Here is a 25401-nt window from a genome sequence, read left to right as displayed (position 1 = left end):
CGGATCAGGAAGCGAGTTAGGCGAGATGGAATTAGGTGGCGGGAGCTACGGAGAGTGGGATATTGCTCGGAAAAAGAAACGTAAAAAGAATCCAAATAATAAATCGGATGATAGTGATTCTGTTGGCAGAGAAGCTGTAACAGAGAGGAGGAGAGATGATTATAAGGTAATCATTAAACTGGCGCAAGAAGGGGCTTCTTTTGGAGAGTGGAATCCAATACAACTTACCAGATCAATATGTAAAGAAATCGGAGAAATAAAAAGTGCTAAAGTGTTAAGAAACGGATCACTGTTAATTATGTGCAAGGATGGAGGACAACAAGGGCGAGCAATCAGGATGAACAAAATAAATGGCAAAAAAGTACAATGTTCCCTAGCTGGTGACAAAAAACTAGTCAAGGGAGTCATCTCAGGGATCCCAGTAAGTGTAACAGATGACGATGTTAAAGCAAACATAACTAATGCAAAAGTAAGTGAAGTCAAACGCATGAAATCAAACAGAAATGGCATTAAAAGTGACAGTCTCTCAGTGCTGATCACTTTTGAGGAGGAAAAACTTCCCGAAAAAATCTTCATTGGATATATGTGCTATGATGTCAGGCTGTATATTCCCCCACCACTCAGATGCTTTAAGTGTCAACGATTTGGACATGTGGCGGCTGTGTGTAAAGGAAACCAAAGGTGTGGAAGATGTGGAGGAGAACATGAGTATGGCAAATGTGCCCAGGGAGCAAAGCTGAAATGCTGCAATTGCGGTGGAGAACATAGCTCAGCGTACGGTGGATGTGAGGTTAGCAAAAGAGCGGCAGAGGTGCAGAGTCAAGGTGTATCAGGGAATCAGCTATGCAGAGGCAGCAAAGAAGGTTTCAGGAGGAATAAAGGTGACAAAGCAAAATAACACTGTGAATGAAGATGTTGTAAAATGTGCAGGATGCGATAAGTTGAAGGAGGAAACTCTGCTAGTCAGAAAAAAGTGACTTTGTGCTCTTTATGGCAGAAATAATCAACTGTTCGGCACAGTCAAAAAGTCGCAATGAAAGGATTAAAATAATTGTAAGATCAGCTGAGAAGTACCTTGAAGTAAATGGGTTACAATGGGAAACTTAAGGTTACTTAACGTAACCCCGGTTCTTTGATAACAGAGTGAGGTGTTTCACTATGGGAATCGCCTCGGCGTGACCAACTAAGGAAGCTCCAATGACACAACGTCTGTCATTGACAGACAGGTCGACCTGTGTTAGGGCTACGCCCCCTCATATTAACACAGTCGACCGCCCCTTACAAATCATTCTAGAACGGTTTCTTTCCGTGTCTATGCATGTAGGGACGTGCTGGTGAAACACCTCACTCTGTTATCAAAGAACCGGGGTTACGTTAAGTAACCTTAAGTTCTTTTTCTAACTTCGTTCGGTGTTTCACTATGGGAGATATAGACCACTCCCGTATTGCATACGTTTCCCGAAGCCATAAACAATAAGCCAGACAGTGAACATCACACCGACCCTGGCGTGTTTGCCTCTAGCACAGCCCGTGCCAAGGATGGCCCCGAGACATCCAGCCTGTAGAACCTTAAAAAAGTGTGAGGCGTAGCCCAGCTCGCCGCAGCACAAATGTCCTGCACTGAAACTCCCTTGAACAGGGCCCATGAAGTGGCCATGCTCCTAGTGGAATGGGCCTTTAACCCCTGTGGAGGTTGCAGACCTCTACAGCTATAAGTCAGTGATATGGCCTCCACAATCCAGTGGGATAGCCTCTGGCGGGACACTGGCTTGCCCTTGTGGGGAGTGGCCCAGGACACAAACAGCTGATCCCCTTTCCTGAAACCTGCTGATCTACTCACATAGACATGCAGAGCCCGCACTGGGCATAATGTGTTAAGCCTCTGCTCCTCCACTGAGGAGAATGGAGGTGGGTGAAAAGCCAAAAGCTCCACTGTGGGACATCTGTAGGTTGACTCCACCACCTTAGGCACGAACGCTGGATTGGGCCGTAGGCAGACTTTGGTGAGCCCTGGGGCAAACTGTAAGCAGGAAGGGCGGATGGATAAAGCCTGTAAATCACTCACACGCTTTGCTGTGGTTAAGGTTAAGAGCAACACTGTTTTAAGTGAAATAAATTTCATCCCCACCGCCTCTATAGGCTCAAATGGGTGATGAGAGAGGGCGTCCAACACGACCGACAGATCCCACAGAGGAACCAGGGGCCTGGAAACTGGAAGCTTGCGGCGTGCACCTTTCATGAAGCGACAAACTAAAGGATGTTGCCCCACAGGCTTCTCTCCAAAGCCTACATGACAGGCTGAGATGGCCGCTAAATACACTTTAATGGTAGAAAAGGCCTTGCCCTTATTTACCAATTCCTGCAGGAAACATAGCAGGTCAACCACCGAACACTGAAAAGGAATGGTGTGCCTCGAGTCGCACCACTCCTCAAAAACCCGCCACTTACCACTGTAAAGAGAGCGAGTGGAGGAGGCCCTTGCACTCTGAATGGTGTCAATGACCTGTGCGGGCAGGCCTGCCGCGTTCAGGTTCCACCTTTCACGGGCCAGGCCCAGAGCGCCATGCGGTCTGGGTGTGGGTGGTAGATCTCCCCGCGCGCCTGGGACAGAAGATCCCTGCGTATGGGGAGAGGCCACGGTTCGCCCACTAGAAGCTGAATTATTTCTGCTACCCAGTGCTTGGACGACCACCGCGGTGCTATCAGGATTAGCGACAAGCCCTGCTCTCTCACCCTGGCTAGAGTGGGGGAGATCAGGCTGAGAGGGGGGAATGCATAGAGCAGCACGTTTGGCCATGAGTGGGCCAGCGCATCCACCCCCAGAGGTGCATTTACGTCTGACAGGGAGAAAAACAGTCGACAGTGAGCGTTTTCCTGCGAGGCGAAGAGATCTACGGCTGCCCGGCCGTATTTCTGCCACACCTGCTCCACCACCTGCGGGTGGAGAGTCCACTCTCCGTACAGGGGGTTTCCCCGGGACAGGAGATCTGCGCCCCTGTTCAAAACGCCCGGCACATGAGTCGCTCGGAGGGACATTAGCCTCGAGCTGCTCCACATGATTATCTTCCGAGCTAACCTGTGTAACTGCAGTGAGCGAGTCCCGCCCTGGCGGTTGATGTATGCGACCACCGTGGTGTTGTCTGTTTTCACCAGGACGTGGCGACCTTGGAGAAATTGCAGAAAATGCTTTAGTGCAAAAAACACTGCCCAAAGCTCCAAGAGATTTATGTGAGCCTGAGCCAGCCTCTGGTCCCAGGTGCCATTCACTGTTCTGCCCAACATGGTCGCTCCCCAACCTGACAGGGACGCGTCCGTTGTCATGGTTACCCTGGATGACACCGCCCCTAGCGGGACACCTGACGCGAGAGCCGTCCGGTCCTCCCACGGGCGGAGCGCCAGCACACCAGCTGGTGTTATTTTCACTCTGCGGCTGAGGTGACGGCGTGAGCACAGGCGCAACGCCGCGACCCAGCGCTGAAAATCCCTCATCCATAGGAGTCCCAAATGTACGACAGAAATCACTGACGCCATGAGGCCGAGTAGGCGCAGACAGAGTCTGAACGTCACGGCTGTCCCCACCCGGAAACGAGAGAGACACTGAGTGAGGGACGCTACTCTCCCCTCCGACAGCGTGACTCGATAGGAGAGCGAGTTTATGTTGAGACCCAAGTATTCTGTACATTGTGCGGGTTCTACTCGACTCTTTGCCCAGTTTATATTGAACCCAAGATCCCCGAGGTGATTTATCACCGCAGCGGAATCCCTGACTGCCTGCTCCCGTGAGTGGGAGCATATCAGGTAGTCGTCTATGTACGAGAATATCCTGATGCCGCTGTTCCGTAACGGAGACAGAGCTGCCTCCACACACTTTGTGAACACCCTCGGTGCTAATGACAGCCCGAACGGGATGGCTTGGTATTCGTAGGCTCTGCCTTGATACGCAAACCTGAGAAACTTTCTGTGTGCGGGATAAATGGCGATGTGAAAATACGCGTCCGAGAGATCGATTGTTACAAACCAATCTCCTGGACGAATAGATCGACAGAGCACTTTGTGTGTTAACATCCTGAAAGTGTACTTTCGTAGGTGTCTGTTTAACACACGGAGGTCTAAAATGGGCCGTAAGGCTGAGCCGCCCTTCTTGGGAATGAGGAAGTAACGGGAGTAAAAACCCCGCTGCGCTTCCTCGCTCGGGACGGCTCTGATCGCCTGTTTGTTTAGCAGGGATGCTATCTCGTCCTCTAGGACTAGTGCTGAATCCCCCCTGGCTACTGAAACTAACACACCGTTGAATCTGGGTGGTTTCATAGCGAACTGTAGCCTGTAACCCTGGGTAACAGTGGACAAAACCCATGGGTGAACTGCGCATGCGCGCCACTGGTCTGTCCGGCAGCGAGTGGGCTGTGCACGCCCTGCGGTGACGTCACCTCCATCACCTGGAGGGAGCGGCCTCCCCTCAGAGGAGCGTGAGCTCCATCTGCTGGGATTATGAGGCCATGACCTTGTTTTGTTTTTATTTTGTTTTGGGGGGAACATTTCACCCTCGGCCCTTGGCCTGGCTGTGAAAATGCACACTTTATTTCTTTTAGTGTTGAACTGGGTACAAGTGCTTGGGGACACTGCGTTACCTGCCCCCTGTTCTCTTCCCCTTGAACATGAGGGGAGAGGAACTGAGAGAGGACCTCTGGAAAACTGGAACACACCAGGGCCTCTGAAGCCTGAGCTTGGGGGCTCTGCTCCACCTCCATTCCCTTTCTTTTCTTTGAGGGAGGGGGGGAGGGAGAAGCAAGGGGTGTTAGGTCGCACGCCTCTTCTTCCCGTCCCCGGGGTGGGATGGGCGGTTTCTTGCTGCAACTGCAGCGAAAGAGTGTTTGCCCCATGGCTTAGCTTTTTCTGACCGGGGCTGCTGGCTAGTCTGTTGACCAGCTGCCTGCTTCTGCGGTCTGCGGTCCGACCCCTGTCTCTCCCTCACTGCTGAGGCTGCAGCAGCAAAGCCAGCCCTTGGTCCCTGAGGGGGGCGAGAGATGGGTCGTCGGGGTAGGCAGAGGTCAAAAGCTTCACCCTCTTGTTTTCTGAGGGTGCTGGTCTCTCTCATTTTCTCCAGAGCTGGACCGAAAAGACCTTTGGTGGGGTCGTATGCCGCATCCATAACCTCTGCCTTCTGAGCATCACTCAGGCCTGAGAGATTCAGCCACAAGGCCCTCTCACCTGAGACTGCCAGTCCCATTACATGACCGCAGCCCTGCACTGCGCCCCGTGAGGAGCGCAGGATGAGGTCGTTCACCACACAAATCTCATCCCAGAGAGCAGGGTTAGGTGAACCTGAGTCCAGCTGTCCACCCATCTCCTCCAGGATTTCCGCCTGATACGCAGATAGCAATGTCATTGCATTAAGAGAGCACACTGATTGCGCTGCGTATTTATACATCCTCTGGAAAACAGACGCCGTGAGGCGCTCCATTTTACTAGGAAGAGAGATGCTGGAGGAAGCTGAGAGAGAGCGACGGTTTGGGTGGAGGTGATAAGCCACTGAAGGCTCCACCGCTGGGGGTTCGGCCAGCCCCAGTTCCCCCATTCCGTGGATCTCAAGCTTTGAGTAGCCTTTGGTGGGAAGCTTAGTCTTAAATGGTCTGGACCAGTACCTGCTCATTTCTTTCATGCAGGCAGGCACTGCTGGCAGGAGTTGTTTAGATGGTGGTTGGGCTGGTGGGAGCCTCTTACCATCATATAGATCTCTCTCCGCCCCTGTGGCGTCCTGGGCTGCGGGCCATTGAATCCCCAATTTGGACGCGGCCCGTTTGCAGACCTCGTATAAGTTGCTGTCCACTGTGGGAACAGCATCAGATGCGCTGGGGGGTCTGGACTGTTGAAGAGGAAATGTGGAGTCATCCTCCTCATCCTCCATGTCGTCCATGTCGAGGAGGTCAGAGCTGGCATCGCCCTCTGCGTCCTCACAGCCCGGCTCCACCTCGAGGAGCTCCTCGAAAAGTGGAGGCATGTCCGGGCAAACAGCGTCCATCGAGTCCGCCCAGCCGGTTGAGGCTCGCGGCTGATGGGTGCTGGTTGTGGCTTTTGAGATGGCTCCAGACAGGCACGGGTCCTGACTACTGGCCACTGCCACTCTCAGCCTCCTTTCCAGGATTTTTTCTGGCATTGACGCACAGTGGGTACATAACTGGGGGTTAGCCAGCGATGCTTGAGCGTGTTTAGCGCCCATGCAAGCTATGCACATAGGATGAGGGTCCTTGCCCGAGATGGAAGCCCCGCATGACGCAGGGCACAGGCGGGATGCAGCCTCTTTAACCTTCGGCTCAGACCCTTTGGTGGGGGTAGCAGCCGAAGACATGGCGACTGGAAAAGGAGCGAAAAGTATAAATATTCAGCCGTATCAGGCGCGCCGCAACGCGTTAGCCTGTCGGTTAGTAGCGTTAGCAAACGGGGTTTAGCCCGAGCTAACAGCGCACCGTTAGAGTCTGCTCGCCGTGACACGTTAGCTGAACTCCGGGTACTCGGTTCGGCTAACAAGCTAATGCTAACTGAACCTAGTAGGCTCGCCTTAACGCGCTAGCCGTACGGTATAATGTTACACAGTCACCGGCTACGCCGATAAACAAATACAGGTTAGCCGGACAAAACAGCTCGCCTTAATGCGGACACTGCTCGGTTAATTATCCTGTGTAACACCACAAAGTACACTTCTCACGAAGTACTTACTCAGCAAAACCAAACTAAAGCCTGGAACTGCGTTCGGCGACGTTTTCCTTGACGGGTCGTCTGTGAACTGTTAAGCAGAAAAACCAAGCTAGCTTAGATGAGCTGAGGGAGCTATAGTTTCTTCACGGGAAGAAAAGCGAGAATGATTTGTAAGGGGCGGTCGACTGTGTTAATATGAGGGGGCGTAGCCCTAACACAGGTCGACCTGTCTGTCAATGACAGACGTTGTGTCATTGGAGCTTCCTTAGTTGGTCACGCCGAGGCGATTCCCATAGTGAAACACCGAACGAAGTTAGAAAAAGAACAGTTAGAGACATTCTGAATGAAGATACACAATCCGCACAAACATGGGCTGGATCCTCTTAATGGTGCTAATTCTGCTACAATGGAATGCGAGAAGCTTAATAGCAAATGGACAGGAGTTTAAGAAGTACATTGATAAATTACAAAATAAACCTAATGTAATATGTATACAAGAGACATGGTTGAAACCACAGTGGGATTTTGTTGTAAAGGGATATTCTGTAGTTAGAAGGGATAGGGAATCTGGTAATGGTGGAGGAGTTGCAACATTCATACAGAATGAAATGAGTTACAAGATAATGCATGTAAACACTGAGCATGAATCAATTGTTGTTAAGGTGTGGACTGACAGAGGTGATATAGATATAATTAACTTTTATAATCCATGCGGGAAATTAAGTCAAGGTATATTGGAGGATGTAGGGGGATCATTGCAAAATAATGTAATATGGTGTGGGGATTTTAATTCACATAATTCATTGTGGGGGAGCAATAGCACAGATGCTAATGGTGTAGTTGTAGAAGAATTTATAGATGATCACTGTTTGGTGTGTATTAATAATGGGGAGGGAACACGGTATAATTGCACTCAAAACACAGAAGCAGCACTTGACCTAACATTTGTAAATAGTACTTTAGCAGGTGTAAGCACATGGAAAGTAATAAAGCATACTACAATGGGCAGCGATCACTACCCCGTAGTGACTAAAGTTGGTGTAAAAATTTATTTTGATAAGGGAAAGAAAATTCCTAGATGGAAGTTGGAAAATGCTAATTGGTCTGCTTACCAAGAGATAAGTGCAGCGAGATGTGAGGGAATTAAAGAAGATTATCAAATGGATGTAAACATATTTAATGGTGAACTAGTTAATGAAATAATTCAGTCTGCTGAGGAAACAATCCCAAAGAGTACAGGAACTAAACGTATTAAGAATGTACCTTGGTGGAATAGCGAATGTAGCAAAGCCATAAAAAACAGAAATAAAGCATTTAGGGAACTCAAAAAACTTCATTCACAGGATGCTTTGATCCAGTATAAAAGGGCACAGGCAATAGTAAGGAAAACAATAAGAACCCCAAAACGCACATTTTGGAGGCAATATTGTAGCAGTATAGGAAGAGAAGTACAGCTTTCAGATGTCTGGGGCATGATCAGGAGAATGGGAGGGATCAGAAGGAGTTATAAATTACCAGTGATGAATAATGGGGATCAAATGGCTGTCAGCAACCTAGAAAAGGCTGAACTTCTGGCGCAAACATTCAGGAAAGTTCACAGCTCCGACAACCTAACAGATGAGGCCAGGCGCTGTAGAAATAGTTTTATTGGAGAAATCTAAAATATTAGAGAAAAAAGAGACATCAGAAGATCCAATAGACCTGCCTTTTAGTATGTTTGAATTGAGAAGAGCAATAACTTGTGCACGTCAGACCACACCTGGTAAAGATGGCGTATGCTATAAAATGTTAGAGAACATGGCAGATAACACTCTGGTCACTGTTTTAAGACTGTATAACAGAGTTTGGGAAACTGGACAACTTCCTTCAGTGTGGAAACAAGCCGTAATAGTGCCTATTCTAAAACCAGGGAAAGACCCATCAGATCCATATAGTTACAGACCTATTGCCCTAACCTCTCATTTATGTAAAATTATGGAGCAAATGGTTACAGAGAGATTAACATATTTCCTGGAAAGTAAAGCTCTTTTATCTCCACATCAAAGTGGGTTCCGTAGGGGTCGCAATACTATGGACTCTGTCTTATGCTTAGAGTCAGACATCAGGAAAGCACAGACCAACAAAGAAGTAGTATTAGCTATCTTCTTTGATGTGGAAAAAGCATATGATATGCTCTGGAAAGAAGGGTTACTCATGAAATTGAATTCATTGGGAATTGGTGGTAGAGCATATAATTGGGTGAAGGACTTTTTATTTGACAGGAAAATACAGGTAAGAGTAGATGCAGAATATTCAAATTCATATACAGTAGATAATGGAACTCCACAAGGTAGTGTATGTAGTCCGTTATTATTCAATATAATGATCAATGATATATTTTCTCAGGTTGAGCAAAATATAGGAAAGTCTATGTACGCGGATGACGGAGCTCTTTGGATAAGAGGCCGCAATGTATCATTTGTTAATAAGAAAATGCAAGCTGCAATAGCTGAGGTGGAGAAATGGGCAAACAAATGGGGATTCAAGTTATCAGTAGCAAAAACACAAGTTATTTGTTTCTTAAAACGGCGTAAAATCGCACCCATTTCCCTAAAACTGTATGATCAACCTCTGGAGCAAGTCAAAGCTGTTCGATTTCTGGGGATTTGGTTTGATGAAAAGCTCACATGGAACATTCATTTAGATAAAATCAGGAGCAAATGTAAAAAAGTCATCAATATACTGCGTTGTTTGACAGGACAGGAGTGGGGAGCAAGTAGAGCATCTTTACAACATATATACTGGGCTCTCATGAGATCTGTCCTTGATTATGGGTGTGTAGCTTACATGTCAGCAGCAGAATCAAACCTCAAGAAATTAGATGTACTGCAAGCTCAGGCTTTGAGAATCATTAGTGGATCATTCAGAACATCTCCGGTATCAGCAATGCAAGTGGAAGTGGGAGAAATGCCCCTACGGATTAGAAGAATAAAATTAATGCTGGCATACTGGGTTAATCTTCAGGGGCATTATGAAACTCACCCTACCAAAAGTGTTTTGATAGACTGCTGGGAACATAATGAAACAAACTTCATAAGCTTTGGGTGGGTAGGTGATGCAAAGGCAGAAAACATAGGGTTATGTCAATTCCAATATTGCTCTACAGTTTCAGTTTCCTCCATTCCTCCCTGGTTATTCCCATTACCAAATGTTGACCTCAATATACAGCAGGAATTGATGGAGAAGTCAAAGAAAATTCCAGCATGGCGCATAGTCCAGAATTATTTGGATCAGCACTTCACAGACTCCGTGTTCTTATTTACAGACGGTTCCAAAGATCCTGAGACAGGGTGTGCAGGTGCAGCAGTTTATATTCCGGTGAGTGAGAAACGAGTATCAAATTATGTGTCAGTATATACTACAGAAATATTGGCAATATTATTGGCCCTGCAGTGGATAGAGGAGAGGGAAATAAAAAACACCGTTATTGCATCTGACAGTTTTTCAGCACTCACAAGCATAGGATCTGGTAGATCATCAGTCAGAACGGATTTAATTAATGAAATATTTCTCATTATGTATAGGATGGAAATAAAAGGCACAGGTACACGATTCATATGGGTTCCTGCTCATGTTGGTGTGGAAGGAAATGAGCAGGTAGACATTCTGGCCAAACAAACACTAAGAATTAAGAATATAGAATTACAAATTCCATTAAGTAAAGCTGAGGCTAAACCATTCATCAAGAACTATGCACAAAAAGTATGGCAGGAGTATTGGGATGATCAGGAAACTGGAAGGCATATGTACAATATACAGAAACATGTTGGAGCAGGGAGAAAGGTGGGCTGGAAAAGAAGGGAAGAAAATATCATCACTCGACTAAGAATCGGACATACAGGTCTTAATCAAACATTATATCGAATAGGCAAACACCCAACTGGGAAATGTACACACTGTAACCAGCCAGAAACTGTTGAACACGTACTGATACACTGCAGTAATTACACTATCCAGAGGAATCACCTTTTTCAGACATTAAGGAAGGCAAAACATCACGACTTTTCAGTGTCAGGTCTATTGGGGAATAAAGCAGATAATATATACAGTGAAATTATTCAGTTTTTGAGAAAAACTGATTTAGTTAAAAGAATCTAGAGTTTTCATTATCATTTTTTTATTTATTTAATTTTTTGTTTTTAGTTCTATTTTGTTTCTGCACAATCTTCTGTTCCACACTCCAGTCCAGATGGTGGCGGTAATGCACCTCTAAGATGGTTTGCCAACCGCCAATAAACACCAAAGAAGAAGAAGAAGAAGAACAGCAACTCTCAAACCGCTCCACTTCCTGAAATGAAGCACAACTTTTACAAACCCCACCCAGACTTTATTTACTGGCAAGGCGAGGCTCCTCCCGCTCAGTTCAGACTTGTCGTTCCCTCCCCTTTCACATATCTGCCCGTTTACAGATGGGTGCAAACACCATGTGATCAAATGTAAGAGCTGGAACGCTCATACACTGCAGATCAGTGGACAAACATTGAGGAAATGAGCACAGCATTTATCTGGAAACAGAGAGTGAAACTTACAGACATTCACTGTCGTCTAGAAGAGAAATGGCGCAGCAAGTGATTCTGGATCGAGACAAACTGAGCTGTTCAATCTGTCTGGATCTTCTAAAGGATCCGGTGACTATTCCCTGTGGGCACAGCTACTGCATGAGCTGTATTAAAGACTACTGGGGTGAGGAGCATGAGACGGAGACACACAGCTGCCCTCAGTGCAGGCAGAGCTTCACACCGAGGCCTGTCCTGGTGAAAAGTACCATGTTAGCAGAGGTTGTGGAGGAACTGAAGAAAGCAGGACTTCAAGCTGCTTCACCTGATCATTCCTCTGCTGGACCTGGAGACGTGACCTGTGATTTCTGCTCTGGGATGAAGGTGAAAGCCCTCAAGTCCTGTCTGGTGTGTATGGCCTCTTACTGTGAGCAGCACCTCCAGCCTCACTACAATGTAGCTCCATTAAAGAAACACAAGCTGGTTGAGGCCACTTTAAAGCTCCAGGAGAACATCTGCTCTCAGCATGACGAGGTGATGAAGATTTTCTGCCGCACCGATCAGAAGTGCATCTGCTATCTCTGCTCCATGGATGATCATAAAGGTCATGACACAGTCTCCGCTGCAGCAGAGAGGGCTGAGAAGCAGAAGGAGCTCGGGGCGAGTCGGCAAGAAGTCCAACAGAGAGTCCAGGACAGAGAGAAAGACGTGAAGGTGCTTCAGCAGAGGGTGGAGGCTATCAATCTTTCTGCTAATAAAGCTGTGAGAGACAGTGAGAAGATCTTCACTGAGCTGATCCGTCTCATTAAGAAAAGAAGCTCCGAAGTGAAGCAGCAGATCAGATCCCAGCAGACAACTCAAGTGAGTCGAGCTAAAGAGCTTGAGGAGAAGCTGCAGCAGGAGATCATTGAGCTGCGGAGGAAAGACACTGAGCTGGAGACGCTCTCACACACAGAGGATCACCTCCATTTCCTAAACAACTACCCCTCGCTGTAATGTCTGAGCAAATCTAAAGACGTTCCCAGCATTGATATCTGTCCTCTGCGCTCCTTTGAGGATGTGACAGCGGCGGTGTCAGAGGCCAGAGATAAACTGCAGGCTGTTCTGAGTGAGGAGTGGGGAAAGATCTCTCTGGCAGTGACTGAAGTGGATGTTTTACAAGCAGAGCCCAGAACCAGAGCTGAGTTTATGAAATATTCTTGTCAAATCACACTGGATCCAAATACAGCACACAACAATTTGTCATTGAGTGACAGGGACAGAAAAGCAACATTAATGAAAGGAAAACAGTTATATTTGGATCACCAAGACAGATTTGGAGAACTGAGGCAGGTCCTGAGTAGAGAGGGTCTGACTGGACGCTGTTACTGGGAGGTGAAATGGAGCGGGATCGTTTGTATAGCAGTTGCATACAAGGATATTAGAAGAACAGGCACCATTTATGAATGTGGATTTGGATATAATGACAAATCTTGGTCATTAGAATGTTACAGAGGTAGTTATAAATTCGAACACAACAATATTTCTACTTCCGTCTCAGGCCCTCAGTCCTCCAGAATAGGAGTTTACCTGGATCACAGAGCAGGTACTCTGTCTTACTACAGCGTCTCTGAAACCATGACTGTCCTCCACAGAGTCCAGACCACGTTCACTCAGCCTCTCTATCCTGGATTTTGGTTTCCAAATAGTGGTGTTGGAGGCACTGCTGAGTTGTGTGAACTCAAGTAGACAGGAGTTTAATGAGTGATTCATCTCTGTACAGTAAATGTTGAGGTGTGTCTGCACTGCTGAGATCAAACATAATGGGTGGGACTTTTTTCTTCTATTTTAATTCAATGAAATTATGAAAACCTTTTTTTATTTGCTACATAGAGATTGTTTGTTGAAATTTGATTATTATGTTATATTTACTAAACATTTTCCTTATACTGTATACTGTGCATGGATAATATTGCATATGCAAAATGAATGTAATATAGATTTTAAAAAAGAGTAATGTTTACTTTTTACTACTCTACATACTGCTGTGTGTAATGATATTGTAAAATCACATCACCTTTTTTTGTAAATGTAATTTTTTCTGAAAAATACCTAATTATCTTTTTAAGAGTGAATTCAAGTGTCTTTACATGGTTAAACAAATGTATAAAGGTTAATGTTCAAAATCTGACAAATAAATAGCTAAATAAATAAATAAATTGTTGACTTGTCACACTCTATATTCTTCCTTTCACAAAAATCTGTTGTTTTCCAACTAAATTTCTGTCCAACTAATCAGTTTTTTTCAAGATATTTTGGTAACAGACAAACACACGGGGAGATTAATGAAGACAAATAAGCCCCAAAACTTTGGCTTTTTTTGCAACAGAAAACATGTCAAGACAATATTTCAGCAGAATGTGTTAAATGAAAAATAAATACTTTATTTTTTTATATATAGGGTTGAAGTTTGATGTTATATTTAGGCTACTAAACATTTTCATTATATCCTTTGCATGAAAAATATTGCATATGCAAAATGTCTGACGAAAACATTTTTTGTTCTTAACAAAAATAATTAATCAAATAATTTTAGTTGTACTAAATCTTCACATCTTCATAATTTGTATAATGTAATGTTTACTTTCTGCATACTGGGTTGCTGTTAAAATAGCAAATTTTATTTTAATGTACCCAGAAAATTACGAGTAACAGAAAACTGGGATCATTTTAAATGTAACCTTTTGAAAAATAGTTTAGTAATTTTTTTTTTTTAAGAAAGAATTCAAATGTACTTTCATGATAACAATTATTTGGATACATTAATGAAAAACAATGTTAAAAATCCTACAAATAAATAAATAAATTGTTGACTAATCTATATTCTATATTCTTCATTTCACTGTCCAAGTATCAAAAAAATAAATCGTAAGTTATGTCCATAACTATGGATCTATGAGACCGAAGGATGACCGTCACCACGGTCTTCACCTTGAATGAAGCCATTCTTCTTCCTATCTGCGAGACCATAATAACAACAAAGTCATGTGACTGACCTTAAGAGGCTGGCCGTAGGTTATAAAGCAACCGGAAAACCATGCCTCTTCCTCCTGCCTGGAACGCCTCAGCCCGTTCTGAGCGACAAGAGATGGTGACGGTCATCCTTCGGTCTCATAGATCCATAGTTATGGACATAACTTACGCTCTATTTCGACCTCACTCTGACCGTCACCACGGTCTTCACCTTGGATGACTAATATCAACATTGTCGCGAGGAACGGAAGATTCCACCGCCTCACCAACATGCTCGGCGGCCGACATAAGAACTGTGGAGCCAATTGCCGTAGACGTCACATTGACTCTATAAAACCTTGCAAACGTGCATGGAGTACTCCATGATGCTGCTGCACAAATGTCCCCAACAGCAACTCCATTTAGAGCTGCCCATGAAGTGGCCACACTGCGTGTGGAGTGGGCCACCAGACCTTCTGGGACTGGGAAATCTTGGTTAGAGTAAGCCTGAGAAATTGTCTCCACCAACCAGTGGGACAGACGCTGCTTAGACAGGGGGTGACCAAACTTCTTGCCCCCATAACAAACGAACAGCTGAGTGTGTGCCTGCCTCAGCGTCCGAGTACGATCAACATAGGCCTTCAGTGCCCTTACTGGACACAATGTATGAAGAGCCGCTCCCTCTTGGCAAGATGGATCAGGTTGGAATGTTTCCATTTCAATAGCCTGATTCACTGTCTGAGGGCTTACCACTTTAGGGAGGAAGAACGGGTTCGGCCACAGGGACACCCCTGCATATTCTGCTCTCCACCTCAAGCACTCGCTGCTCACAGACAGTGCGTGTAGCTCGCTCACCCTCTTGGCAGAGCAAATGGCCAAAAGGAATGCAGTCTTGTGTGACAGAAACTTAAAATCTGACTGTTCCAGTGGTTCGTATGGGGCTGTAGCCAAGGACCTCAACACCAAAGGTAGGTCCCATGATGGAGCCCGTAAACTCCTGCCTGGGCGCAGACGGTTAGCACCTTTCAGAAACTGGGACACTATGGGGTGCTTACCTACCGAAAGACCCCCCAGTGTGTCATGGAAAGTAGAAATAGCCGCAGTGTAGCCCCTCAGGGTGCTAGCTGCCCTACCTGCATCCAGCAGCGACTGGAGGAAGTCAAGTACCAAAGCCACCGGGCAGGTGACGGGATCTGCCCCTTTATGGTGGCACCACGATGAGAACAACTTCCACCTTTGCTTGTAATTGTAGCGTGTGGAGGGTGCTCTAGCATTATCTATGGTCTCCCGAACAGCGTCACTCAGGTCATGAGAGACGGACTGAGAAGGGGCCAAGCCCACAGCTGCATAACAGCTGGCTTGGGATACCAAATTTTTCCTCCCGCCTGGGACAGAAGGTCCGCCCTGAGTGGCAAGGGCCAAGGTCGGCCGTGAACCAGGCGAAGGAGGGCCGGAAACCAATGTCTCCCCGGCCACCGTGGGGCTACCAACAGAACCTTGTAGTGCCCCCGGTTGATTCTGTCCAACACATGAGGAATCAATGGTAGTGGGGGAAAAGCGTACAGTAACCCCTTCGGCCACTCGTGAGACAGAGCATCCAGGCCCAGAGGACCGCCTGGAGGTCTCAGGGAAAACCACAGCTGGCAATGGGCTGTCTCCTTGGATGCGAACAGATCTACCTGAGCCATGCCAAATTGAGTCGACAAACTCGCCACCACCTCTGGGTGTAGTCTCCATTCCCCCGGGAGAGGCCCCGATCTGGAGAGGAGGTCTGCAGCCCGATTCAGCACCCCTGGTACATAGACAGCCTTTAGCGAGGCCAGACGTGGAAAAGCCCAAGGCAGAAGCCTCTGTGCAACCTTGAGGCAACGCAGAGACTTCGTGCCTCCTTGATGATTGACATGGTAAACTGCGGCAGAGCTGTCCGACTTCACCAGGACATGCCTGCCGCGTATGAATGGGAGAAAGGCCCTGAGAGCCAGATGCACAGCCCTCAGCTCGAGCACATTGATGTGTTCGGTGTCCCATGGAGGTTTCCAAACACCTCTCGCCATTCTGCCCTCCCAGACTGCTCCCCAGCCTGTCATGGAGGCATCTGTGGACACCAAAGTCCTCCTTGAAGGCAGATTGCCCAAGGGTACACCTTGTGTGAGCAACTTGTGGTCCCTCCATGGGCTCAGAGCTCTCTGACATGACTGAGTCACTCTGAGCTTCACATGCCTGTCCCTCCGTGGATGGAGGTTGAACGCATTCAGCCACCGCTATAGGGGCCGAGCCCTGAGCAGGCCCAGCGGAATCACCAACACTGCTGCTGCTATCAACCCCAGCAGTCTCTGAAAGTGAACCAACTGTAGGCGTTTGCCCAGTCGGAAGATACGCAAGACCGTTAGGATTCTCGCAACCCTCTGAGGGGTAAGGGACGCCTTCATCATAAGTGAGTTCAGGCAAAGCCCCAAGAATACTGTTTCCTGCCTCGGTTCAAGGTTGCTTTTCTTTAAGTTCACCCTGAAACCAAGGGATTGGACATGAGCTAAGATCCTCCCGGTATGCTGCATGACCTGTTCGCGAGATGAAGCGCAGACCAGCCAGTCGTCCAGGTATGGCAGGATCTTTAAGCCTGCCCTCTGGAGTGGTGACAGAGCGGCTGCTACCACTCGGGTGAAAACTCTCGGAGAAAGGGAGAGACCAAACGGAAGGACCTTGAACTCGTAAGCTTGCCCTTGAAATGCGAACCGTAGAAACTGCCAATGTGCCCGACAAATGGGGACGTGGAAGTACGCGTCTTTTAGATCGATAGTGGTGAACCATTCCCCTTGCTCTATCGACTCTAGAATGTGCCATGTGTGCAGCATTCTGAACGGCAAAACCTTTATGTAAGTATTTAGGCGCCGGAGGTCCAGGATGGGACGTATCCCACCATCCTTTTTGGGAACAAGGAAATATGTTGAATAAAAGCCAGCTTGCTGTTCGCTGGGCCTTACCTTCGCAATTACTTTCTTCTGAAGGAGGATTGCAATCTCCTCGGACAGAACTTTTGCCTGGACTGGGTCCTTGACCAACGTTATCTGGACCCTGGAAAAAGGTGGGGGCCGCCGCCGAAATTGAATTCTGTAACCCCTTGCAACAGTAGCCACTACCCAGGGGTCTGAGACTTCCTTCTCCCAGCTGTCCAGGCGTAGCTGGGAGTGAACCTTGGCGGCTGCCCCACCCCTCCTATGCAGAGGCCCCCTGGGTCCCTGGACCCTTGGGGGGGCGTCTCCTTTGAGGGGCCCCTCTTGCTGTAGGCCGGGGCTGAAACCCTTGATGCTGCCGTCGCAGTCTTCCTGCAGCATCACCCGAACCTTGTGCACCTGAGCCCTGGCGCCTGCCACGCATCCAGGGCTCTGGATGACCCCAGGCAGCCTGGAATTGGTGCTGCTGGCCCGTTGGTCTCTGCCTCGTCGCTGCAGGCCGACTGAATGTGCGCTGCACGCTCTCTCGAGTACGCAGAGACTGTTCAGCTTTCTCCAAGACACTCTGGGAGTCAGAGTGAAAGACTCTACCTGGTACCACCGGCATGTTGGTAAGCTCCTTCCTGATGTTCTCGGGGAGGGTTGTCTGAGCTAGCCAGATCTGTCGGCCATCATGGCTGACGACATAGCGGAACCGATGTCACGAGTAAGCTGAGAGTGTGTGGACAGGGCCGCATCTATCAGGTTTCTGGTGTCCTGATCACCCGCACTAGCGCTCCTTCTGAGCGCTGCTAACAAGAGAGCGAGTGCATTTCCTGCACGCGCTGCGCCGGCGGCTGCATTATAGGACCTACAAACCAAGTGGTCTGTCTTCTTGCACTCCTTACGAGGACAGTGTGGTGACCTTAATATCTGACAATAATCCTCGGCTGCAGGAATAGTCACTGAGGGGCGAGACTGCGAGATGCCAGCCCAGACTCCCTCCGATGAGCTAGGGGCTTCAATTGGAATTGAAAGGCCCATAATCTTAGCCGCACTCAAAACCTTTGAAAACACATCACTGGGAACAGAATCGCCAGTACCATCGTCTACGGACGCAGACTCACCTGTGTGAGATAGGCTAAGGCAATGTGACTCTTCAGCAATCTCTGGGTGACCCTCGTCCAAGAGAGAACCCTGAGCATAAAGTGATATAGCATCAGGGTGATCTGTCTGATGTTCTTCATATGCCGGCAAGTCCCTAGGGGAGATCCCCTCCGAACAAGCCGCAGTCAGTGGAGCTGCTCTCTGAGCTTCCATTCTACTCACCCTGTCTGCCAGACCACGAATGGCGGCCAGGATTTGACACTGAGTATCCTCCTGCCCCCCTGCCCCATCTACAGGTGGGGCTGGACTCTGCAGTGGCGGAGAGTTAGTCTCTGTGGCACGTTTTTTTCCCTGCCCCTGGGACTGTCCCTGTTTTACGCTTGCGGGAGCGGTTTTCCGTGCGACGCTCTCGTTCCCTACTAGGGGGAGCAGCTGCCGCAGTGTGTTGGGAATGCCCCTCAAGCCTAGCCCTTCGGGCCCTTTCCTCCAGAGGCAGATCAATGGCTGCTGGACATGGGCAATCAACGTCATCCATTAAATGCGCCATGCCCAAACAAGACGGACACTCACGGTGACCGTCGCGAATGTCCATGGCTGCCCCACAGAACCGACAAGTCTGGGGAGCCATAATAGTACCAGGCAGCTGTCAGTGGTAAACTCAGCTGTACTAGAGGTATCTCAAATTAACCCCTCCTGCTGCGAACAGTAGTCAATGGGGATATATGCACTCACTGGCTCAAAGGTATAAACAAAAATACTGCTCATAAGAACTAAAAATCACCCCTTTCCTGTATGCGGACGTACAAGGGGGAACAATTAACCAAACCCACCTACTGCGCACAGAGGTTTAAGGGGAAATGAAAACGCCCTTTTAAACCCAAGGGGAATGCAAGGCAAAATCCTTGGCTAAATAAAATATGCCGAAGGTGAATTCGAACCCCGGCCTACCGCGGTAAGAGCGTCCGCTCTACCGGGTGAGCTATAACACTCAGTGGGCCAGTTATCGGCGCTCCACTATTTAAATAAAGAACACCACTCGTGTACGCACGTGTACGAAGAGTGAAACAGAAAACTTAACTTGCGAAACAGCTGAAAGCAGTAACTCTGCAACTGCTTCCGAGAGGAGAATAAGCAAAGCTACTCACCCAAACGCCAACTTACGCAAAAACGCCAAACAGGCTATGGGGTAATCAGCCGCAGGTGATATCATTTATCTTACCTGCAACAAACAAAGAGTTACATACAGAACTCCCGGGAAAAACCACAGAAATCCTCAGGGACACAAGGCACCTGCACACTAAAGTGACGGATTATTGGCTTCCCGACATACTTACCGGTCTCCGATGAGGCGAGAAAGGCAAAGAGGAAGAGGCATGGTTTTCCGGTTGCTTTATAACCTACGGCCAGCCTCTTAAGGTCAGTCACATGACTTTGTTGATATTATGGTCTCGCAGATAGGAAGAAGAATGGCTTCATTCAAGGTGAAGACCGTGGTGACGGTCAGAGTGAGGTCGAAATAGATCACACACTGTGGCGACGATAACGATCTGGCGATGAACCGCAGGAAGACCAGGGTTGATATACTGCAGAGTGTGTCTTGATTGATGATTAGTGTCAGCTGCTCCAGCAACCACCGCCCAGGAGAGGGAGGAGGAGATGGCCACACCTCCTTCCAGACAGACAGACCAGACTGACAGGGTAAAACACACAGGAGACAAAAGGACAGGGAAACAGAGGAAACACAGGGAAACTACTCAACTGCCCAGGTGATAACATGACAGAGAAGTTATTCTGTAAATCAAACCAAAAAGAAGTAGCATGAAAACAATCTACAATCACATGTTCAACAGTTTCCCCTTCACAATTGCAAAAAGTGCATCTATTGTTAAACCGGTGTGTCTTTTAATTTAAGAGGAAATGCAGAAATTCACGCCTATGTGCTGCATAATGCTCTGTAATAAAACTGGACAGAAAAAAATAACTTAAAATATGATTGTCTTGTCTTTATACAGAATGAGGGAGAAGGGAAATCCAGATATAACAAAACATTTAATTTAATTTTTCATTTCTTGTCCATACTATTTTTACAGGCTAGGCCTACCAGGCAGGTAGAGTTAGAGAGTTTTTTCTTTCAGGGGTTGCTAGTGTTGGTGTGTCTCTGTTGGTGTCAAGTGTGGATGCCAGCAAATGCCACTTCTGGTACATTTCATTTTAACCCCCTCTCTCTCTTTATTTATGTTATTTTACCTTTATTCTACTAAAAACTCCCATTGAGATAAAAAAAATGAGAGACCTGGCCGGCCATATACAATTACAACACATTAAAATACAACATATTCAACATTATATACAAAAATTCACAATAAAACTGAAGAACAGCTGTTTAACACGCTGGCAGCCACATATCACCACATTCAATACAATGCCCTTAAATTCATCAATGGATATGATCTCATTTTAGATCTTTTTGTAGATGTCCAAGGTGCATAGTGGGAGAATATCTCTCTATGTGTATGCAAGGTGCTATATGAGTACAGTTCACTTACAATTGGATTTGGTTTTTATATAAATGGGCTTAATTGTATAAAAAACTACAAAATGAATAAAAGAGTCATGTAGGTAAAAATACATAAATGGATTTGGATTTTTGTGCATCTGTCAAATGAATATAAAACAAAGTTTAAGAAAATAGGTCATTTTAGTATCTCCATGAACATAAGTGGTATAATTTAATGTTAACTTATTAGTACTCATAATAGTGGTAGTGGTAGTAATATATTACATTGCAAGTCTTCCATTTAATTCTGTAGTTCTGACTCTGAAAGACAGACTATAACTGAGGACTAAAGACACACAGCAACGCTCAAACCGCTCCTATTCCTGGAATGAAGCACACCTTTTACAAACCCCACCCAGACTTTATTTACCGGTTAGACAAGACTCCTCCCGCTCAAAGTCTATTCATCTCAGACTTGTCGTTCCCTCCCCTTTCACAGATCTGCCCATTTACAGATGGGTGCAAACACCATGTGATCAAATGTAAGAGCTGGAACGCTCATACACTGCAGATCAGTGGACGAACATTGAGGAAATGAGCACAGCATTTATCTGGAAACAGAGAGTGAAACTTACAGACACTCACTGTCGTCTAGAGGAGAAATGGCGCAGCAAGTGATTCTGGATCGAGACAAACTGAGCTGTTCAATCTGTCTGGATCTTCTAAAGGATCCGGTGGCTATTCCCTGTGGGCACAGCTACTGCATGAGCTGTATTAAAGACTACTGGGGTGAGGAGCATGAGACGGAGACACACAGCTGCCCTCAGTGCAGGCAGAGCTTCACACCGAGGCCTGTCCTGGTGAAAAATACCATGTTAGCAGAGGTTGTGGAGGAACTGAAGAAAGCAGGACCTCAAGCTGCTTCACCTGATCATTCCTCTGCTGGACCTGGAGACGTGACCTGTGATTACTGCTCTGGGATGAAGGTGAAAGCCCTCAAGTCCTGTCTGGTGTGTATGGCCTCTTACTGTGAGCAGCACCTCCAGCCTCACTACAATGTAGCTCCATTAAAGAAACACAAGCTGGTTGAGGCCACTTTAAAGCTCCAGGAGAACATCTGCTCTCAGCATGACGAGGTGATGAAGATTTTCTGCCGCACCGATCAGAAGTGCATCTGCTATCTCTGCTCCATGGATGATCATAAAGGTCATGACACAGTCTCCGCTGCAGCAGAGAGGGCTGAGAAGCAGACGGAGCTCGGGGCGAGTCGGCAAGAAATCCAACAGAGAGTCCAGGACAGAGAGAAAGACGTGAAGGTGCTTCAGCAGAGGGTGGAGGCTGTCAATCTTTCTGCTGATGAAGCTGTGAGAGACAGTGAGAATATCTTCACTGAGCTGATCCGTCTCATTAAGAAAAGAAGCTCCGAAGTGAAGCAGCAGATCAGATCCCAGCAGACAACTCAAGTGAGTCGAGCTAAAGAGCTTGAGGAGAAGCTGCAGCAGGAGATCACTGAGCTGCGGAGGAAAGACACTGAGCTGGAGACGCTCTCACACACAGAGGATCACCTCCATTTCCTAAACAACTACCCCTCGCTGTCACGTCTGAGCGAATCTAAAGACGTTCCCAGCATTGATATCTGTCCTCTGTACTCCTTTGAGGATGTGACAGCGGCGGTGTCAGAGGTCAGAGATAAACTGCAGGCTGTTCTGAGTGAGGAGTGGGGAAAGATCTCTCTGGCAGTGACTGAAGTGGATGTTTTACAAGCAGAGCCCAGAACCAGAGCTGAGTTTATGAAAAATTCTTGTCAAATCACACTGGATCCAAATACAGCACACAACAATTTGTCATTGAGTGACAGGGACAGAAAAGCAACATTAATGGAAGGAAACCAGTTATATTTGGATCACCAAGACAGATTTGATGAAAGGTGGCAGGTCCTGAGTAGAGAGGGTCTGACTGGACGCTGTTACTGGGAGGTGAAATGGAGCGGGAGAGTTTATATAGCAGTTGCATACAAGGATATTAGCAGAAAGGGCACCAAAGAAAAATGTGGATTTGGAAATAATGACAAATCTTGGTTATTAGAATATTACAGTAGTAGTTATACATTCAGACACAACGATATTTCTACTTCCGTCTCAGGCCCTCAGTCCTCCAGAATAGGAGTTTACCTGGATCACAGGGCAGGTACTCTGTCTTACTACAGCGTCTCTGGAACCATGACTCTCCTCCACAGAGTCCAGACCACGTTCACTCAGCCTCTCTATGCTGGATTTTGGCTTCCAAGTTATAGTGGTGGAGACACTGCTGAGTTGTGTGAACTCAAGTAGACAAGAGTTTAATGAGTGATTCATCTCTGTACAGTAAATGTTGAGATGTGTCTGCACTGCAGAGATCAAACATAGTGGGTGGGACTTTTTTATTCTATTTTAATTCAATGAAATGATGAAAACTTTTTTTTATTTGCTACATAGAGATTATTTGTTGAAATTTGATTCTGATGTTATTTTTACTAAACATTTTCCTTATACTGTATACTGTGCAAAATGAATGTAATATAGATTTTTAAAAAAGAGTCATGTTTACTTTTTAGTACTCTACATACTGCTGTCTGTGCTGATATTGTAAAATCACATCACCTTTTTTTGTAAATGTACCCAAAAAGTACAGGAAAAACTGGTCTAATGTTGAACGTATCCTTCTGAAAAATAGCTAATCATCTTTTTAAGAGTGAATTCAAGTGTCTTTACATGGTTAAAAAAATATATAAAAAGTTAATGTTAAAAATTCTAAAAATAAATAGCCTAAATAAATAAATTGTTGACTTTGCATATGCAAAATGTCTGACTAAAAATCTGTTTTTGTTCTACTTAAAATTGATTTTGGTTATTATATGAATGGGCTTAATTATGTAAAAACTACAAAATTAATAAAACAGTCATGTATGTAATAATGTATAAATGTATTTGGGTTTGGATTTTTGAGCATCTGTCAAATGAATGTAATATGATTTATTTTTAAAATAATTTGAGTTGTACTAAATCTTCACATCTTCATAATTTGTATAATGTAATGTTTACTTTCTGCATACTGTGTTGCTGTTAAAATAGCAACTTTTATTTTAATGTACCCAGAAAAGTACGAGTACCAGAAAACTGGGATCATTTTAAATGTAACCTTTTGAAAAAAAGTTTAGTAATTTTTTTCTTTTAAGAAAGAATTCAAATGTACTTTCATGATAACAATTATTTGGATACATTAATGAAAATCAATGTTGTAAATCATACAAATAAATAAATAAATTGTTGACTTATCTATATTCTTCATTTCACTGTCCGAGTATAAAAAAAAAATCTGTCCTTTTCCTACTTAATTTCTTTCTAATCAATCAGTTTTCAAGATATTTTGGTAACAGACAAACACAGGGAGATTAATGAAGGCAATAAAATAACGTCCACTTTCTGGTGGATTTCACCAGAAACAACATAATTTTGGAATGATTTTAAATTTGTAAAATGTTGGGGTCTTTTTTTTGCAAATGAAAATCATGTTCAAGACAATATTTCAGCAGAATGTTTTACTTTCAGATTTATTACACAACTTTTGAACATTCCACAACAATCATGCAGGAATAAAATGGGACTTATAGAAAGCTTTACAGGCTTCACCAATCACACTTTAGGAATAACTGGGCTGCACGTCGTCTCAAAAACACTCAAAATGTGAGGTAATATCTTTTTTAAATCATCATCTACCGACAACAGACCAAGTGTTGATTTAATGCTGATGATGGTGAGAGAAGAAAATCACTCAAAAAACAATAATGAAAAAAAAGGAAATATAACACAAACTATCAATTGAAGATTATCTCTTATTTCTAATAACAACTCTACTTTTCTTTGACAAAAGCTGACGGTTACCTCCCAGTTGAAAATCGCTGAGTGAGTCTAAAGGAAGATGCACTGAAAAGGTTTAACCCTCTAAATCACAACTCATATCTCAAATGTGTTGAGTGATTCAAATGAAGTGAAATTAAAAGGTAATAGTCTGAATATCAGGCTAGAAGAGGTCAACCAGTCATGTACATTCAGTTACCAGTTAATAAAAGGTACATCTAGCTAAAACTAATGCAGTCTAACACAAAAGCCCTGTAATAAATCCTGTCTTCATGAAGGTTATTGTGTTCAGTTTGTGTTGTTTAAGATGTGTTGTTATGATCTAAGTAATGTTGAATTAGCTCTAGCTAGGTCCTGTCCAATAAACACTCCTAAACTAACTTATTGTTCATCCTTACAAGTATGTTTTAATTCAGTGTTGATGTTATTTACCATGAGTGCATCAATCAACTAAAACCCTGTATCACAACATTATAACAACGAGCTAGCTTTGTGACATAAAATGCAGTTAGCAGATGTTACACCTCGGGATTCTGCTTCCGGGCCATTAAGTAAGACAGCTTCCGGTGTGTCTGTTTTTTTTCATACTTTATTTTTTTTGGAAAGTTCAATATAATAGTTACATAAACATGTTCATGTTTCATTACAGAAAATTCAGCAAATATATTTTACGGTATAAAAAATAATATAAAAATAAAATACATTATACAACAAATACAATGTAAAGAAAGGAAAAGATAAATAAAAACAAC

The 25401-nt window shown here is 45.5% G+C and overlaps 2 protein-coding genes and 2 pseudogenes across 2 annotated transcripts; 2 read left to right on the top strand and 2 right to left on the bottom strand.

The window, feature by feature from the left end:
- Positions 1–1099: 1099 nt before the first annotated feature.
- LOC141752970 (uncharacterized) lies at positions 1100–3894 on the bottom strand. The gene is made up of 2 exons (XM_074611264.1): positions 3369–3894; positions 1100–3307 (listed from the first exon to the last, which is right to left on the bottom strand). The coding sequence occupies exons 1-2, from the start codon at positions 3791–3793 to the stop codon at positions 2527–2529; spliced, it is 1206 nt and encodes a 401-aa protein (XP_074467365.1). The 5' UTR covers positions 3794–3894; the 3' UTR covers positions 1100–2526.
- Positions 3895–11288: 7394 nt separating this feature from the next.
- On the top strand, positions 11289–13422 carry LOC141752967 (tripartite motif-containing protein 16-like; annotated as a pseudogene).
- A 1861-nt stretch (positions 13423–15283) lies between these two features.
- LOC141752578 (uncharacterized) lies at positions 15284–18787 on the bottom strand (annotated as a pseudogene).
- A 2628-nt stretch (positions 18788–21415) lies between these two features.
- On the top strand, positions 21416–23148 carry LOC141752966 (tripartite motif-containing protein 16-like). Its single transcript, XM_074611260.1, has one exon. It carries the CDS (start codon positions 21416–21418, stop codon positions 23081–23083), a length of 1668 nt encoding a protein of 555 aa, XP_074467361.1. The 3' UTR covers positions 23084–23148.
- Positions 23149–25401: the final 2253 nt, after the last annotated feature.

This window comes from Sebastes fasciatus, chromosome 16 (genome assembly GCF_043250625.1).
Source record: "Sebastes fasciatus isolate fSebFas1 chromosome 16, fSebFas1.pri, whole genome shotgun sequence".
NCBI lineage: Eukaryota > Metazoa > Chordata > Actinopteri > Perciformes > Sebastidae > Sebastes > Sebastes fasciatus.
This window is presented reverse-complemented; position numbering and strand designations above follow the sequence as displayed.

Bases quoted from the DNA above. Each gene is read 5' to 3' on its own strand.
- LOC141752970 (XM_074611264.1), bottom strand. From the start codon at position 3,793: ATGCTCCCACTCACGGGAGCAGGCAGTCAGGGATTCCGCTGCGGTGAT. The intron at 3,308-3,368 runs CTCTCGCGTCAG...GACAACGGACGC, and splicing joins CCCGTGGGAGGACCGGACGG to GTCCCTGTCAGGTTGGGGAG.
- LOC141752966 (XM_074611260.1), top strand. From the start codon at position 21,416: ATGGCGCAGCAAGTGATTCTGGATCGAGACAAACTGAGCTGTTCAATC.